Here is a 17,575-nt window from a genome sequence, read left to right on the forward strand (position 1 = left end):
GGAGACAGGCCAGACAAGGCTTGCTAACAGACAGCCCCCCAACCTGAAGCAAATACTCACCAGCAACCACACACCACACAACAGAACCACTAACCCAGGAACTTATCCTTGCAACAAAGCCTGTTACCAACTGTGTCCACATATCTATTCATGGGACACCATCATAGGGCTAATTACATCAGCCACACTATCAGAGGCTCGTTCACCTGCACATCTACTAATGTGATATATGCTATCATGTGCCAGCAATGCCCCTCTGCCATGTACATTGGCCAAACTGCACAGTCTCTACATAAAAGAATAAATGGACACAAATCAGATGTCAAGAATTATAACATTCAAAAACCAGTCGGAGAACACTTCAGTCTCTTTGGTCACTTGATTACAGACCTAAAAGTGGCAATTCTTCAACAAAAAAACTTCAAAAACAGACTCCAAGGAGAGACTGCTGAATTGGAATTAATTTGCAAACTGGATACAATTAACTTAGGCTTGAGTAAAGACCTAAAGTGGATAGGTCATTACACAAAGTAAAACTATTTCCCCATGTTTATTCCCCCCCACCCGCTGTTCCTCAGACGTTCTTGTCAACTGCTGGAAATGGCCCACCTTGATTATCATTACAAAAGTTTCCCCCCTCCCCCGCTCTCCTGCTGTTAATAGCTCACCTTACCTGATCACTCTCTTTACAGTGTGTATGGTAACACCCATTGTTTCATGTTCCCTGTGCTCCACATAGCACAGGCCCTACAAAGAGCAAACTTGTATTTTAAATTATATTGACACTCCTTTTCAGGTCCATCCCTTCAATAACCTATCTTTTAAGAGTGTTTTTCTTATCAGCCATCACCTCACTTTTTTTTATTGGCTGGCTTCTCATTCTCAGTTTTTATTGCTGCCCTTAAATTTTCCAAGTGAAAATTTTACTTAGTGTTGTCTTGTCATGTGACCAGGACATGGGTGGTAGTTCTTAGAGATCAGGAGTCGGACCTAGTGGTCCGATCAGGAATCAAGCACAGTGGTTGCAACAGGAGTCAGTAGCCAGGAATCTGAGCTCAGTGTCATATCTAGAGGGGTCAGAGCCCAGGATTAGAAGTGAAGTCAGAGGTCAAAAATGGGAATAGAGGGTCAGAACCAGGTTGCCTGGGTGGGGCAAGGCTAGGTCCAAAACAGTAGCAAAACTGGGAACAAGCAAAACACTACTTTCAATTCAGGTCTTTCAGCCTCTAGCAAGTTGGTGACCCATCTGCCGTTCCTCTACCTAGCTTACAACTCCTTCCTTTCTGCAAACTGCTCAAGTTTTTACTAGCATTCCTTGAAAGGACTCAGGAAATCTGGAGTTTAGGTCCTGGTGTCAAATCGTTGTGTGGTCCTGGGCAAGTTTCTGAATGCCCGTGAACCCTGTTTTCTGATCTGTAAAATGAGGATAAGAATAATTAACTACCTATCTTGCATGGGTGTTGTGATGATTTAATCAATGTATGAACAGTGCTTTGAACTGATAAAGTACTAAGTATTAATGATTAGAAGGATTTGGGATACCTCAGGGATACCATTTAAGTTCATACTATTCTGATTCAGTAGCATAGATAAAAATCATTGTTTTAAGACAGCAGTTCAGATTGGAGCCATCTGCATTGTATAACAAGAGGTCCATTAAATCTTTTCTGATGCAACTTCCTGTTCTATGAATCCAAGCAGTCCAATTACTGTTCCTTGTGGACAGAAACCCCTTCAACTCAGAGGCCCAAGAGAAATCTTCTGAAAGATTTAGTTTATTGGAATAAACAATGCAGCTCAGATACAGTAAAATTCATTTTGGATTTTAAAGTTCCTTTTCCCAAAGAATGGATTGTTAATTTACCAGTCGCCACAGTGCCAGCTTTGTTCATGTTCTGAAGCAGGGGAGGATTGAATGAGAAAGGTTGGACGCTCCAGTGAACCTTAGGAAACTATCATTCTGTCACAATTTAGGACCCATTTTTCAATAGTTGCACATTACAGAAAAGCAGAGTCTGATGGGACGTAGCTCTTTATGAATTGCCGTCACAATCAAGGATAAATGCATTGGAACCTTCGGCACCTGTGGGAACATTAATAAAGACAATACTGATTGATGACTCACAAACCTGACTCTTGGGGGTTGGTCAGGTTCATGGCTTTGGAGAAGAACTAATTCCCCCACTCTGCATTCTTTACATCTCTGCAGTGTGATGTAAGTTGTATCTTCTTCTGTTAATGAGCTCCTGGGACCACGCATTTTCTGCACCGCAAATTGTTTCTGCAGATTGCCTATACGCACACCAGTGAGAGGTGGGGTCATCTCATGGGGATAATGCATTAGACTGGGAGTCAGGAGACCTGGTTTCTATTTTTGACTCTGCCACTGATCTATAAGAGCTTGGGAAAGGCCCTTCGCTTTGTGCCTCTGTTTCCTCCTCATCCTTTATCTTGTCTATTTCACTGCCCTGCAAGATGGGTACTTGATCTCATCTGTGGCCTTTCAAGACTATTGTAATATAAAAAATAAAATGGAAACCCCTTGTGCTCCCCAAAAACACACCTTACTATTCCAAGTATCAGGTTTTATTTAAGGGAAATAATTTCTTCTACCAAACATGGTGGAAATCTCCACTAGGAGCTAGAAGGATAGTAACTACTAAACTCATTCTTTCTTGTGATCTCCACACAATGCAGCTCTCCAGAAGGGAAAGTGTGGTCATTAAATAGAGTTGTACAAAGTGTTTCAGCAGTGTTCAGTGATATTTCTGTGAAACATCCCATTTGAACTATTTACAAGCTTCCAAACCCATTGATCTTGAAAGGAGAGAAACAAAACCTAACTCAGAAAAGGGGTGCAGTAGAATGCTGAAGTCAAGGAGATGCATGCACTCATGGCTGAAAGGCACATGTGACAGCAGCAACAGTTGTCTTATGAATATACAATACTATTTGCCTTATGGACCCCATGCTGCTAGAATAAAGATGTCGCCAGGCACTAAGAGCTGGTTGAATTCCAGCTGGCAGTACTAGTGATAATGAGGAATGCCGCCAATAGGAAAACACACATGACTCCTGATGCAGTAAGAGAACTCTGATCTGTTTCAAGTGACTGTTCCCTTGCAATGTTATAACAATGTGAGGCTTAGGAATTATTAATACTGTAAAATTATCAATTCCAAGACAGTTAGCTGAGGCAGATTGACTCTCTTAAAATGGCTTAGAGAATTTGCGAAATGCAGCCTCTTCTTTTGAAAACCCAAGTGAAAAACAGCTTTTGCTGTATCTCCTGAGCGCTTGGAGTAAATTCAACCAATCAGGTAACTAAAATAAATAGTATGAGATTCAAACTGTGTAATTTCCATCATGCGACCTGTCTCAGCCAAGCGCTGAAATTTGATGAGTGAAATTTGTAATACCAGTGTCAGAAACTGTCTCAAAATATTTGAGGACATTGGATGGGGCAAAAACTGTTGGGTCCAATTTCAAACATGTGGCAGTTGTTCTAACACCATTTTCGAACACCACTAGGTGTTCATGGATACAGTTTGCACTTAAATTAAAATTGATTAGGGGTACTTTTGAGTTTCAAGTCAAACACTTTGGATAGCTCAAGTATTAACCCGCCACAGCAAGGAAGCTGCACTATTAGCATACATTCTGCTCTGTCAGTAAGTCAGGATTGTCCAGCTGATGGGATGTTCTGTAACTCTTAACCAATCTCACTCCAGGACCTGAAGAGACAAAATGCAAATCCTACTATACATGTTTTATTTTCAATTCCTTGTATTTCTAGATTACTTTTCATACTGAAGGATCCCAAAATGTTTTTCAACTGTATGTACACAGGAATTATTTCTTACACACTAATCAACTCTGTTGGAAAGCGCTATAGGGTGGTGAAGCCATTAGATTTAATTCTCATCTGAAATATGGACGCTTCTAAACACAGTATTCCCTGACAACACGCCAGACTGAAAGTGAAGAATGCCATCTCCTGAGTATGCTTCACTGCTTCCTGTAATGGCATAGGTTTTCCTTTAGATAACTGCTGTTAAGCCTGTTAGAGAAGATGTTGTTACAGCCTCAAAGGTGTATTATAGCATATAACTGATTGATTGATTTATACAGATATATAGGTGGGTCTATGATGACTGCAAAGACTGTCAAAAGATTTTGAAGGAGCCTCATAATCTCACCTTGAATCTTCAGCACTTCTCTTGCAGATGACACTATATTTGACAATTTGATATAGCAATACATAAGCTATGTTCAAAATATTACTTCTGTAAATGGATAGCTATTATAAATGTTTGTTTTCAGACAACAAAGGATTTTGAACTCCTGACATAATATAAGCTATTTTAAATAAAAAGAAATAGTATGAGACTCCAACTTTGTAACATCCATTATGCAACCAGTCTCAGCCAAGTGCTGAAATTTGATTAATGAAATTTGAAATACCAGCATCCAAAACTGTCTCATAATATTTGAGGACACCCAAATGAGGCAAAAAGATGAGAAGTAATTCTTCCACTCTACTCCGCACTGGCAAGGTCTCAGCTGAACTATTGTGTCCAGTTCTGGGTGCCACATTTCAGGAAGGATGTTGACGAACTGGAGATAGTCTGGAGGAGAACAACAAAAATTATTAAAGATCTGGAAAATATGACTTATGAGGAAAGATTGGAAAAAAATGGGTTTGTTGAGTATGGAGAAGAGAAGACTGAGGGGGGACATGATGACAGTTTTCAAGTACCTAAAAGGTTGTTACAAGAAGGAGAGTGAAAAATTGTTCTCGTTAACCTCTGAGGATAGGACAAAAAGCAACGGGCTTAAATTGCAGCAAGGAAGGTTTAGGTTGGACAGTAGGAAAACCTTCCTAACTGTCAGGGTAGTTAAGCACTGGAACAAATTGCCTAGGGAGCTTGTGGACTCTCCACCATTGGAGGTTTTTAAGTACAGGTTAAACAAACACCTGTCAGGAATGCTCTAGTTATTACATAGCCCTGCCTTGAATACAGGAGACTCGACTAGACCAGGTCATTTCCAGTCCTACGCATCTATCATTCTATGAAAAGTCAACATCACCCATTGTAATTAGGAAGAGCCTGCAGGGGGAAAGACACTTGTTTTTATAAGTGATTCACAGAAACATTCTCAACCTCACCTGGTAGGATGTGTATGATGGGGTGTATCAATGTGACACTATAACTAAAAGGGTTAATTAAGGAGCAAGTCTGGGACAAGATGACCCCACCCAGCTGCACCTGCTTAATAGTGAGGGTTGAATGGGCTTGACAAGACAGGGAGAAGGACCTACCCTGAGAGCTCCAGAGAAAGGGCAATGCAGTAACCTCCTCCTGGAGAGGAAGAACCTGTTGGTTGAGCCCAGTCGGTCTGAAGGTTCAACTAGTACCTTGTCTCTCACTACTGTGAGACATCTGATGTTGTGGTCTTGTTGTCTTTCCCTACTTCCATGACTGGCTCCTTGTTGACAAGTCCTGCCAGGAAGCCTACATGTCAACTTCCATGATGCTACACCTCCTCTCTTCACTGGGAATCATCTCCACACAATCTCTGGAGTTCATTGGGGGAACTTTAAATTCTATCACTGCAAGAGCATATCAGCCCAAGGACAGGTTCCAGACCATGCACAATATCATAACTCATGTCACAAAGCTACCATCATGTACCGGTCAAGACATGTCTGTCTCTCCTAGGTCATATGGCCTCATGCACCTTTGTCACTCCATTCACAAGATTCCACCTTAGTTGCCTGCACATTTGGCTGCAGTTGGTATACTCCCTAAGCTGTTATTCCATGAACTTCATGGTGACAGTTCCAGCTAGGGTACTGTCTTCCATGCTGTGGTTGACTATAATTAAAAGGGTTAATTAAGGAGCAAGTCTGGGGCAAGGTGACCCCACTCAGCTGCACCTGCTTAATAGTGAGCCAGACAGCTCTGAATGGGCCTGACAAGACAGGGAGAAGGACCTACCCTGAAAGCTCCAGAGAAAGGGCAATGCAGTAACCTCCTCCTGGAGAGGAAGAACCTGTTGGTTGAGCCCAGTCGGTCTGAAGGTTCAACTAGTACCTTGTCTCTCACTACTGTGAGACAGACTGCAAGACTTTGACAAGAGGGCGGGAGGTAGGAAGGAGCCCAGGGAGGCAACCGTAAGGCACTCCTGTGTACTGGACATCTGGTATCCCTTTCAGGGTCCTTCAGGAAAATAAGACTGAGTAATAACCTGACTAGAGTGTCAAGTTAATCCCCAATAAAAGACAGACCTCCACCAGGTGTGAAAGTGTCCTGGTGGAAAGACTAGAGGCATGACAGAGGTCTAACCCCCTAACCACCAGGCAGTACCACCGGCAAACTCCATCCATCACAATGTGTCACTTGTCATGTGTATTGTCTCTTGTGATTGGCCAGTTCACATTATTAAGGCAGTGTGGGGATGAATTTTAAAGGAGAACTTTCAAACTTAAAAGAAAAAAAAACCCCTCCAGGCTACCACAGTGTAGAGTAAAGAGAGTTTCACATCAGAACTGTGGTTCTAAGCACCCTTAATCTTTGAGGACCAGTCTGGCTCTCTCTAGCCTCTCATCAAATTTTAGACTATTCGCCCATTCGTGTGGAATTTGCATGTGTGTCTGAAAACAAAATGTCTGGAAATTAGTTTTTTCCTTTATTTACTTGTCATTGGTCCATGTTTGTCCTTCAACAGCTAACAAGAACAAAACACCCTCTTGAAACAGCATCTCCTGTTTGTTTTAGGGACAGATCCTCATCCCATTGAAGTCCATCAGTTTGGACAGGTTTAACCAGTAGGCACTTACCTACATCCTGTGTATTCTTTACTTGTTTTATTTATGCAGATGTATTGTGATTCATATTGGCCAGTACAATCTTTTAAATCACATGACAAAATAATGACAAAAATTAATCAATGAGACTCCTGACTGTGTCTCAGAAAGTTGACTCAAACACTAACTAGTCTTGGTGAAGAGAGAATCCATACAACTTTCCTTAAAGATCAGCACACGTGGGCTTTGTCAGACCAATCAGGGAAGCAAACTTCAGAGGCTTCTAATGAGAACAATTTGCTTTCCACCCTTGGTCCCCTTTCCCAACCTATAGGTGTTCAACTTTGAGGGCTGCAAGTATGAGGACCCAGTTGACTTCAACAGACAAGATGGCTCATGCAGTCAGGTTCTGATCTTGGTTGTAAATTCAAGTAACCACAAGGAAGTCAGATATTGTATCAGTAGCTAAATAAATAATAGCAACAGTGCAATTGATATCAGCATTTGTCCCATAGTCTTTAAGGCAACCATGATTCAAAATGTGACATTACCCAGAATACAATCTGGACTGTTGAACAGCTGTGTCCCCTTAATTCTCTAGCCTGGGGTGTCTTTTATGCTGCTATGCTAACGGAACACCCGCTCCTGGCCTGTTCACACAGCTATCAGCATGCAAATTCACTCCCAGAGCACTCTGCCCAGTCACTCATTAATTATGTACAGGGCAATACCTGCAAGCTCTTAGTCCCAACCTTGTTCCCCCAGTAATATGTGTCTCATACTGTTCAGCAAACCATTGAACAATGCAAGCTCATAGAAAATCTTTCATTTCATCAAAGGAAAATGATGTATGCACCAGCATTGTTATCCCAAATGGAGTTTCCTACACACTGATTAATCCAAACACACTGGTTAATATAAAACAATAAGATACGTTTATTAACTGAAGAAAGATAGATTTTAAATTATTACAAGTGTTGATGCATAAAAGTCAGGATTGGTTACAAAAGAAATTAAAAGATTAACATGCAAGCTAACACCTAACTTAACAAGCTAAGTGACTGTAAAAGCAAAGGTTTTGTCTCACCGTACGCTGTTGTAAATTTTGCAGGCTGGATCTCATTTCAGCCTGGGACCACTCTGTCTTAGTTTAGTTCTTTGAGAGTTGATGCCATGAGCAGAAAGATGGGAGTAGAAAAGGTGAAGTAAAATGTTTTCCTCCCTCTTTATAATTCAGGCTCTTGTGCTAGAAACATCTGTGCTGAGTCATGGTGACGTGCAGTCCATTGTGGATGTGAGGTTTGAATAGTCCCTGTGATGAAGTATAAATTTCTTGTTTACACCTCCCATCAGCTGAAGGATGTCTGCTTAAGTAGGTGATGGCCGTTTAACTCATGTCTGGGGTGCTAGCGTATCTTTGTCTCTGAAAAATTGGTTTGTAGGACCTAGAATTACTATGTATTTCAGTTACAATAATACAGTAGAATCTTATAACCTCACATATAGTATTGCTACAAATATTTTAACAGAATAATGATATTCAGCAAATTATGACTTTTCAAATGATACCTCACAAGGCATACTTTGTACAAAATGAATCATAGTCTTGTAAAAGTGGTAATTATAATAGTATAGACTGTCACACAAAACCTTTAGGCTTTCTGAATCAAACTCAACACATTTAAATTGTATCTGGAAGGAAATCAATGCAGTAGCTAGTGAAGTCTACACGACATAGGTGTAATAGGCTTCCCATGAGTAGCACCGCTAAATAATTGGGCAGCCACATTCTACAAAGTGATCAACTATTGAAGGGGAAACAGAACCTTGAAGTCAGACCTTGGCAAGTAAGTGAAAGAATAAACGCTTTTCAAAGAGTAAGTTTATAAATATATTTGATTTTTAAATGCACATGGTGTACGTTTTCTGTTGAGGTGAAAATTGTGTTGCCTTGCCAAAGACAGAAAAACTCATATATGGAACAAAGTAAATGATTTGAGCGGCAAGGGGGTTGTTTTGTGTGTTTGGATTAATGTGTTTACTGATGTGTAATCAGTGTAGTGGCAAATACATATTTTTTCCTACTGCAGAAGAAAAAATGTTGCTACAAAACTGTTATGGGGTTGCTTCACTGTAAACTTTGTGCTGTTTGCTGTTTCTGTCCCTAAGATTAGCACCTGCAGCTAAACTTAAATTAAATTTATAATTGCTATTAATTCTCCTGTTTCTGGGTATAAGCTGATTACTATCTGAAGAAGACGTTTTCCCCTATAGTATAATATTGTAAAATTAATCAGGTGTATTATATTGGGGCTTTACACCTCCCTCTGAAATATCTGCTGAAAGCAGTAGATCAGGCTAGATGGGCAATTTGTTTGCTGCAATTTGTTGCTATGTATATCATTAGGTTTTAACTATTCAAATCTGATCACTATGGGATATTTTCTACAAGTTCTAATTTTTATTTCCTTCCTCCCTCCACCTTTTAAGGAGCTTCCACCCAGAATTCCAATGCAGTGGAGCCCGAAAAGCAAGCTGACAACACAGTGAAAATGGCTGGGGTTATAGCTGGCCTTCTGATGTTTGTTATTATCCTCTTAGGAGCAATGCTCACCATCAAAAGGAGGTAAGTTTCTGCTTTGCTTCCATTGTAGAGCTACTGGCTGGGACTCCTTGTATTTTATTAAAGCTGTTACCTCAGTAGAGATAAAATGTTTCACTTGTGTTCATGTGGTGGAAAGGATTTGGGTGGTAGTGGTGGTTGTTATTTATTTGTATCAAAATAGCACCTACGAGCCAGGGCCCCATTGTGCTGGGCACTGTACAAACCCAGAACAAAAAGACAGTCCATGTCCCAAAAAGCTTACATTCAAAGACAAGGGACAACAGATGGAGACAGACATTTGGAAGAATACAAGGAAACAATGATACAGTACTGGCCAGCCTGACAGACAGTGGTCTCAGCCCATCAGCAGCTTAAACATTGTCAAGTGTTTTGGAGGCATCATGGGAAAAGAGTTTTGAGGAGGGTATTGAAGGAGGATAGTGTGTCAGTTTTGTGGATATTTACTGGGAGCTCCTCCCAAATGAGGGGCAGCATGGGAGAAAGCACAAAGGGCCTTGTCTGAAAAATAAACAACTGGGCAATAGAAGCTGGCATCATGAGGCAGGAGTCAAGATCTCCAAAGTGACTGAGAGATGATAGATAGGGCAGGAGTAGGCCATGAAAGGCCTTGAAAGTGAATACAAGTAGCTTATGTTTGATGTGATAGAAAATGGGAAGCCAGTGGAAGGATATAAAGAGAGGAGTGACGTGGTCAGAGTGACAAGCTAGGAAAATCTTTGCAGCACCATACTGAATTGATACCAATGGAGCAAGGTTGCATTTATCAAAGCCAGAGAGAAGGACGCTGCAATAATCAAAATGCAAGATGATGAGAGCATGGACAAAGAGTTTTAGCTGTGTGTGTGGATAGGAAAGGCCCTATCATAGATATGTTATGCAGAAAGAATCAGCAAGATGAAGATATAGTCTAGACGTGTGGACCTAGAGAGAGGGCCAAGCTGAAGAAGGCAGGTAGAATGGGGATACTGTCCACAGGGATTGAGAAAGGAGGTAGCAGAGAGGGGCAGCGGGGAGATTAGAAGGAAACAGGTCTGGAGAAGGAGATCTGTGAGTTGTCAAAATGAATATGGTAGTTGAATTTGCATTTGTGGATGACATTATCCAGAGATAAGGCATGGAGAAAAAAGAGAAGGGGGCCAAGGACAAAGTCCTGTGGAATCCCCCACAGAAAACTGGTGGGAGGATGAGGACCCTCCAGAGGACACACTGGAGTGATTATAGAGATAGGGGAGATGACTGGTCCTGGAAACGAGTGGAGGACAGGATTTCAAGAAGAGGAGCATGGGCAAGTGTGTTGAAGGTGGCTGACAGGTAAAGGAGTATGGGGACGTAATATTGATTCTAAGTTTTGGCAAAGAAGATGTCATTAGAAACTGGTGAGAGTGGTTTCAGTGGAGTGCTAGGGGTGGAGGCTGGATTGGGAAAGTCTGGGACAGAACTGAAGGTGATTATCGACAGCATGTTCAATGATCTTAGAGATGAAAAGGGAGATGGGGCAAGTGGGGGTCAATGGTGGGTTTTTGTAAGATGCGAGAGAGTAAAGCATGTTTGTAGTGTGAGCTAGAGAGAGTGAGAAGCTAAAAAGAAGAGTAAGAGCAGAAACGAGAATGGGCCCGGGGCAGTGGGACAAGTAGAGAAGTTAGAGGAGGAAAGCAGGCAAGAAATGTTCTAGCTTTGAGATTTTGTCCAGGGGAATTAGAGGATTATGTGAATCAGACTACAATAGTAAATCTGGTTAAATTGTCTGGTTTTGACTTGTATGTATGAAGGAGGCACTTGTGGTTAGAGCATGAACCTAAAACCTGGAGTGCTAGGTTCTAGACTAGGTTCTGCAAGTCACTGCATAACCTTGGGAAAGTCACTTTGCCTGTCTGAAAAAGGGTAACAATACCTCAAAGATGGGTTGAGAGCTTATTTTGTAAAGCATTTTCAGATCCTCAGGTGAATGATGCTATATATGTGCAAAGTAGTGTTATTAAAATGAAATTTGAGCTGTTTTGCAGTTTGGAATTTTACTCTGTTTTGCACATTTCTTAAACTTGTCATTATTTTACAATTATCCTTCATTGTGCCTTTGGAGAGAGAGAGAGAGAAGATGTGATTTTGCAGATGCATGAGGCATTCCCATGTGATTTCTAAATGATTGGCTGTGAAATATGGCAGAGATTTCAGCAGAAAATTGCTTTATTTTTTTTTTTTAATGTGAGAGGGTGAGGATGCTGGAGTGGCTTATTCTAGGGTGATTATTACCCTGCCAAGCATGGTGTGTTTGTGCTTGCTTAGAGACAGCCATTTCCTTTGGAATATGAGTTCAGCTGGATAGAGCATTAAAATCTTTCAGTGGGGAGAAGTGATTTCTCAGAGTTTGGTTTTGTTCATGTTTGGTTGAAACTGTCTGAAATTGTTGCTGTGGATAGAAGCAAAGTTTTCAAGCAGTTCGTCTTTGTGTGATGGTATGCTTTCTTTGTGAACCATTGGTTCTCAAACTTTGAAATAGAGCATAACTTGTAGCTGGCTTTTCTGTTATCATTTTAAGAGCTCCTACCATGTAATATACAGATATGATTCAGAAAACAGATAGGACACAGATATGTTTCGTACCAAGGAGGGATTTTCCATGTGTTGGGGTTTTTTTGCGAGTTACTTTTCTGATGCTCTCTCTACTTTTCAACATGATTGTTGTGGTCAGATGTTGGCTGCGTATGTGTTTATTCAGTGTGCTGTCCCAGCTCTGCGCAGATGGCGGAGATAGCAGACCTTAATTAAACTGCCCAATAAATTTAGACTTGGTTTTTAGCAAAGGCACCCAGCTAGGTTTATTGTTAATGAAGCATGGTAACAGCACCTGGCAGACTCTACGAGGATACGAAGACATGTATGCTCATGACAATGGATGCAGCTTAGTTAGTGGTGGGACTTTCCACTGCTCCCTAGGCTGGCCAAAAATACTCTCTTTGAGATACATTTTTGTACCCCAATACAAACAAGTTAGTACTGCCCCTTTGACAGAGTTAGTTACTGCCCCTTGACGTCACTAGTTATTACCCATTATTTTGTACGTGTTGGTTTAGTTCAGGGGTCAGCAACCTTTCAGAAGTGGTGTCCTGAGTCTTCATTTATTCACTCTAATTTAAGGTTTTGTGTGCCAATAATACATTTTAGCATCTTTAGAAGGTCTCTTTCTCTAAGTCTATAATATATAACTAAACTCTTGTTGTATTTAAAGTAAATAAGGTTTTTAAAATGTTTAAGAAGCTTCATTTAAAATTAAATTAAAATGCAGAGACCCCGGACCGGTGGCCAGGACCCGGGCAGTGTGAGTGCCACTGAAAATCAGCATGCGTGCCATAGGTTGCCTACCCTTGGTTTAGTTAAAACATCTTTATTATGTACTGTCTTCCTAACCTTATCTTTTAAAAGGGGTCAGTATGTTTCTGTTATCCTTAGGAAATATTTTTGTACCCTCCTTAATGTCAAAATGTTCTGATACCTTAATATTGGGATGTGTTTGCGTAAGCGCTCTGTAACTAGCACCTCTTAGGAATGTGTATTTCTGTAATGTCAGCCCTGTTCTTGCCAAATTCTGTAAGCAGGCCCTGACTCATACCAGGCCTTTAATACAAGGGCTTATGTCTCGGGCTCTCTTCCTACTACATTTCTGATCCTAGATGAAACCTGAGCTGCCTGATCGCACACCACCTTAGTTAGACAGCTATTACTGTTTACACATGTGAGTAGCCCCTTTGACTTTGGTGGGTGTACTAGCATAAGTACGAACTACTCGTGACTGAGGAGTTGCAGGGTAAGGCACTCGTTCCTAGACAGTATTAAAACTTTCCTTCAGCTTATTTGCCCCTGCTTGTAGTGCACACTGTTGACATTTCAAAGAAGGGCACACAAGATATGCCCACAAAAATGCATGTTCATTCATTGCGCTCATTGACGCATGCAAATAAAATAATACTTGAGGATGTAAGTTGTCCGTTAATTACATCGCTACTGAGTGCCTTAAAAAACAATTAGAGAGACAAAGTGGATGAGGTAATATTTTTATTGGACCAACTTCTGCTGGGGAGAGAGACAAGCTTTTGAGCAACACAGAGCTCTCCTTCAGGTCTGGGAAAGGTGCTCCCAGCATCACAGCAAAATGCAAGGTGGGGCATATTGCTTAGCGTAAGTAATTAGCACATATTCGAAGGGACCATTTAAGGTAAAATGGCCCGTTAACACCTCTGTAGTCATAGGACAAAAAGAGGGGGTCGGTGAGTTACAGATTATTGTAAGAAGCCATAAATCCAGTGTGTCTGTTCAGTCCATGCTTTTTAGTGTCCATCAGAGTAATGAATTTAAGCTCCCAGGCTCATCTTTTGAAACTGTTGTGCCGGTATTCTTTGAAGATGAGGACTGATAAGTCAGATATAGCGTGATCGCTTTATGAATAGCATTCGCCCACTGGTGATAGGGTTGAGGGGGAGAAGGGATTTGAACAGGGATCTGTCACAACTCACGTGAGTGCCCTAACCACTGGGCTATGGGATATTCTGATGTGAGGCTCCCTCAATCTCTTCTATTGAAGCTGTTGCACTTTGGATAAATAATTAGAGCCATTGGAACAGGGGGACTGGATCCCGGGTCTCCCCATCTTGGGTGAGTGCTCTAACCACCAGGCTACAGAGTCATGCTCATGCTTGTGTGCATACATGTGCTCTCTCTCACCCTGAGTCATTCACCCCACCCCACACCTTCTTGCTAAAACAGGATAAGGCACGTAAGTCTAAAGAGGATTCCTAGCTCTGAATCACAACAGGAAATAGTCACTTTGTTGCAGCCCATGCTTAGGTGTCAATATTTGTGAGCGGGGTGGGTCTTAGCGCACACCCCTCTAGATGGCATCTTCCACTGGTTAGCTTAGACAGCTCCCCGCCTAGCACGCTAGCTTATGTTAATTGTGGTATAAGGTGCTTATCTCTCCCCATTCATTGTACAAGAGGTTAGGTGCCTAACTCAGACTTTATGTATTGCCATGATTTTACCAAATGCGTATGTAACCCTGCTGCCAGGCCAAGCAGCAAGGGCTGGGTTCAGTACACAGGGGTTCCCTCTCATCAAAGCAAATGCAAAATTGGCTCGAGCCCCCACCCAGTGACCTGGGAAAATCTTACACACACCCCTGGGTGCCTCAAAGAGGCAATACTTCCCATCTCGCAAGCACAGAGTCTCCGTGTAGCAGAGAATCTTTAATAACATGAGGTAAACGACATCAGCATTAAATTGGGAAAACACCACAACTAAGGTTCATCAACCAAACCATGAGCAAAGACCCACCCCAGCAAATTGGGCCATGTCCTTTCCCTCAGGTTCTTGAGTCCAACAACCCAAATGTCTCTTGAGTCCAGCAACCCAAAAGTCCAGCCCCAGACTTCAAGAGTTCATCTGCAGAGTGTTACTCCCCAGTCTAGGTGAAAATGTTTGGGGGGGGCGGGGGAGAAGAAGTAAGGGGCACCTTATGTGATCTGAAGCTGACTGCCCCGCAGCTCCATACAGGTTCACTCCACTCTGCTCCACCAGTCGTCCCACAAACCGCTCTGCTCTGCAATAGGTCTTCAGGCTCCCCACTACATAACACAGTGCTCAGTGATTTCAGCTCTTAGTAATTTTAGCCATTTAGTGATTTCAGCTTGTAGTAGTGAGAGCCCCAGTGCTGGTGCACCATAAGGCCAAAGTAAATTCAGCTCAGCACCTGTAGCTAGACTCCTAATAGACCCAAAATTAGTTCTGATATTCCACAGTGGAGAGAGACAGAGATGCAATTGATGTTTCAGACCCTCACAAAGGGGCCCACACCACCAGGTATTAATACCTGTCTCCAGCCTCTCTTCCCTTCACAGAGTTTTGGAACCCATGTCCCTTGCCTAACTAGTTCTACTTAGTTGATGGCGAGTCCCTCCATCATAACAAAAGGCCAAGTACAGTTCCACTGTCATTGATTCCCATAATCAGGATAATAACAATTTATTCTTCCTGCCCCAATAACAGAGACACTGAGGATCCCACAGCAGCCAAAGTGACCATTTGGGCCGGTATGGACTCAGGTGGGGTGCATGTGCCTATGCAAATGAGATCAGCCCCTGAAGTTCTTTTCCACAACTTGCCACACCTCACCACCAGATGTCAGGGTGGAGCTCAGCCTGACTCTGCTTACACCTAAAAGTTAGGCAGTATGACACAGTAGTGTCACAATGCCTAATTCTTTTTGTGCATCCCAGCCCTGGTTCCTTTCAGCATTGATAGCCTCTCTCTCATAATTCTGTTGGCCTGTGGTGTCTTGTTATAAATCATATATATTGCTGTGAAGAAAACAAATAGCACCTTTCTGATGGTGATAAGAAATCCAGTATCAAGGGATACAGTTTTTCTTTAGCTTAGCTTAGTCCAGTCAGAGACTTAAGGATAGTCTTATGTAGTAATATACTGTAAATACTTGGGAGATACTCATTTTCTGTAAGTATCTTTTCCTAATTTGGGGTTAAAAGCACAAACAAGCAAAGTTTGCATAAGCGGACATGTTTTGCTAGGACCTGTATAGTAGAACTATAAATGTTTCAGTAACAGTACCTGGAGATGTTAAAATGCATAGTTTCTTCTCAGTATGTGGGGTGTTTGTAATAAATTCTGATCAGAAAAGAAGTCTGAGTTCCAAATTTTGCCATAGACCATGTGCTAAATTTCAGGATTTGCAGTACATGGAAGTGAACTCCTGCATAGAATCATAGAAATGTAGGACTGAAAGGGACCGCAATGGTCATTTAGTCCAGTACCTTGCACTGAGGAAGGACTAAGTACCTGAGAGGTGTTAACTTCTTCTTAAACACCTCTGGTGATGGGGATTCCACAACCTCCCTTGATAATTTGTTCCAGTCCTTAACTACCCTTACAGATAGGAATTTTTTCCTAATGTCTAACCTAAATCTTGCTTGCCTCAGTTTAAGCCCATTACTTTTTGTTCTGTCCTCAGTGGTTAAGAAGAACAATTTATCACTTTCCTTTTTATAACAGCATGTTACATACTTGAATACGTTTATCATGTCCTCCTTTAGTCTTTTCCAGACTAAATAAACTCAGTTTTTTCAATCTTTCCTTGTAGGTCATATTTTCTAGACTAGACCTTTTGCTGCTCTCCTTAGGACTTTCTCCAATTTGTCCACATCTTTCCCAAAGTGTGGTGCCCAGAACTGGACATGATACTCCAAATGAGGTCTCATCCGTGCTAAGTAGAGTGGAAGAATTAATTCTTGTGTTTTGCTTACCATGTTTGTGCTAATACATCCCAGAATGACGTTTGCTTTTTTAGCAATAGTATTCCATTATTAACACTTATTTAGCTTGTGATTCACTATAAACTCCAGATTCTTTTCTGCAGTATTCCGTCCTAGGCAATCATTTCCCATTTTGTATACTTGCAATTGATTATTCCTTCCTAAGAGTAGTACTTTGCATTTGTCCTTATTGAATTTCATCCTATTTATTTCAGATCATTTCTCCAGTTTGTCAAGATCATATTGAATTCTAATACTATCCTTCAAAGTGCTTGCCATCCCCCTCAGCTTGATATTGTCCACAAACTTTATAAGTGTACTCCCTATGCCATTATCCAAATAATTTATGAAACTATTGAATAGAACTGGACCCAGGTCTGATCCTTCCAGGACCCCATCCAATATGCCCTTCCAGCTTGACTGTGAACCATTGATAACTACTCTCTGAGTATGGTTTTCCAACCAGTTGTGCACCCACCTTATCAGGTTCATTTAGGCCAGTGGTTCTTAACCTTTACCGCAGCTTGCACCCCTTTGGTGCTCAAAATACAGTATGTTCTCGCACCCCTTATCAAAAATCGTTGAAGTAGGTCAGTTCTTTAAACCTAGATATATCATAACTATAGAACAAAGGAGAGAGAATTATGTATTTATTTTAATTTTGTGGTAAAATTAAGAATACATGAAAAATTACACACTTTTTTTAAGTTTACCAGCTCAGTGACTCTTCTGCTGTTGCTTTTGTTCAATGATGTTCAAGAAATGAGGAACTTTTTTTGAAATAGCCACACACATGTCATCACTCGCATTTAGGCGGTTTCT

At 41.4% G+C, this 17,575-nt stretch overlaps 1 protein-coding gene across 2 annotated transcripts in view; it reads left to right on the forward strand.

The window, feature by feature from the left end:
* The window catches only part of PTPRT (protein tyrosine phosphatase receptor type T), a 747,520-nt gene that overhangs the window by 623,245 nt on the left and 106,700 nt on the right, over nt 1–17,575 (forward strand). For both annotated transcript variants that reach the window (XM_043495677.1, XM_038369864.2), the window contains exon 14: nt 9,302–9,437. In XM_043495677.1, the coding sequence (XP_043351612.1) occupies nt 9,302–9,437 (136 nt within the window). The remainder of the gene's footprint in view (nt 1–9,301; nt 9,438–17,575) is intronic.

Source organism: Dermochelys coriacea, chromosome 13 (assembly GCF_009764565.3).
Source record: "Dermochelys coriacea isolate rDerCor1 chromosome 13, rDerCor1.pri.v4, whole genome shotgun sequence".
Lineage (NCBI taxonomy): Eukaryota > Metazoa > Chordata > Testudines > Dermochelyidae > Dermochelys > Dermochelys coriacea.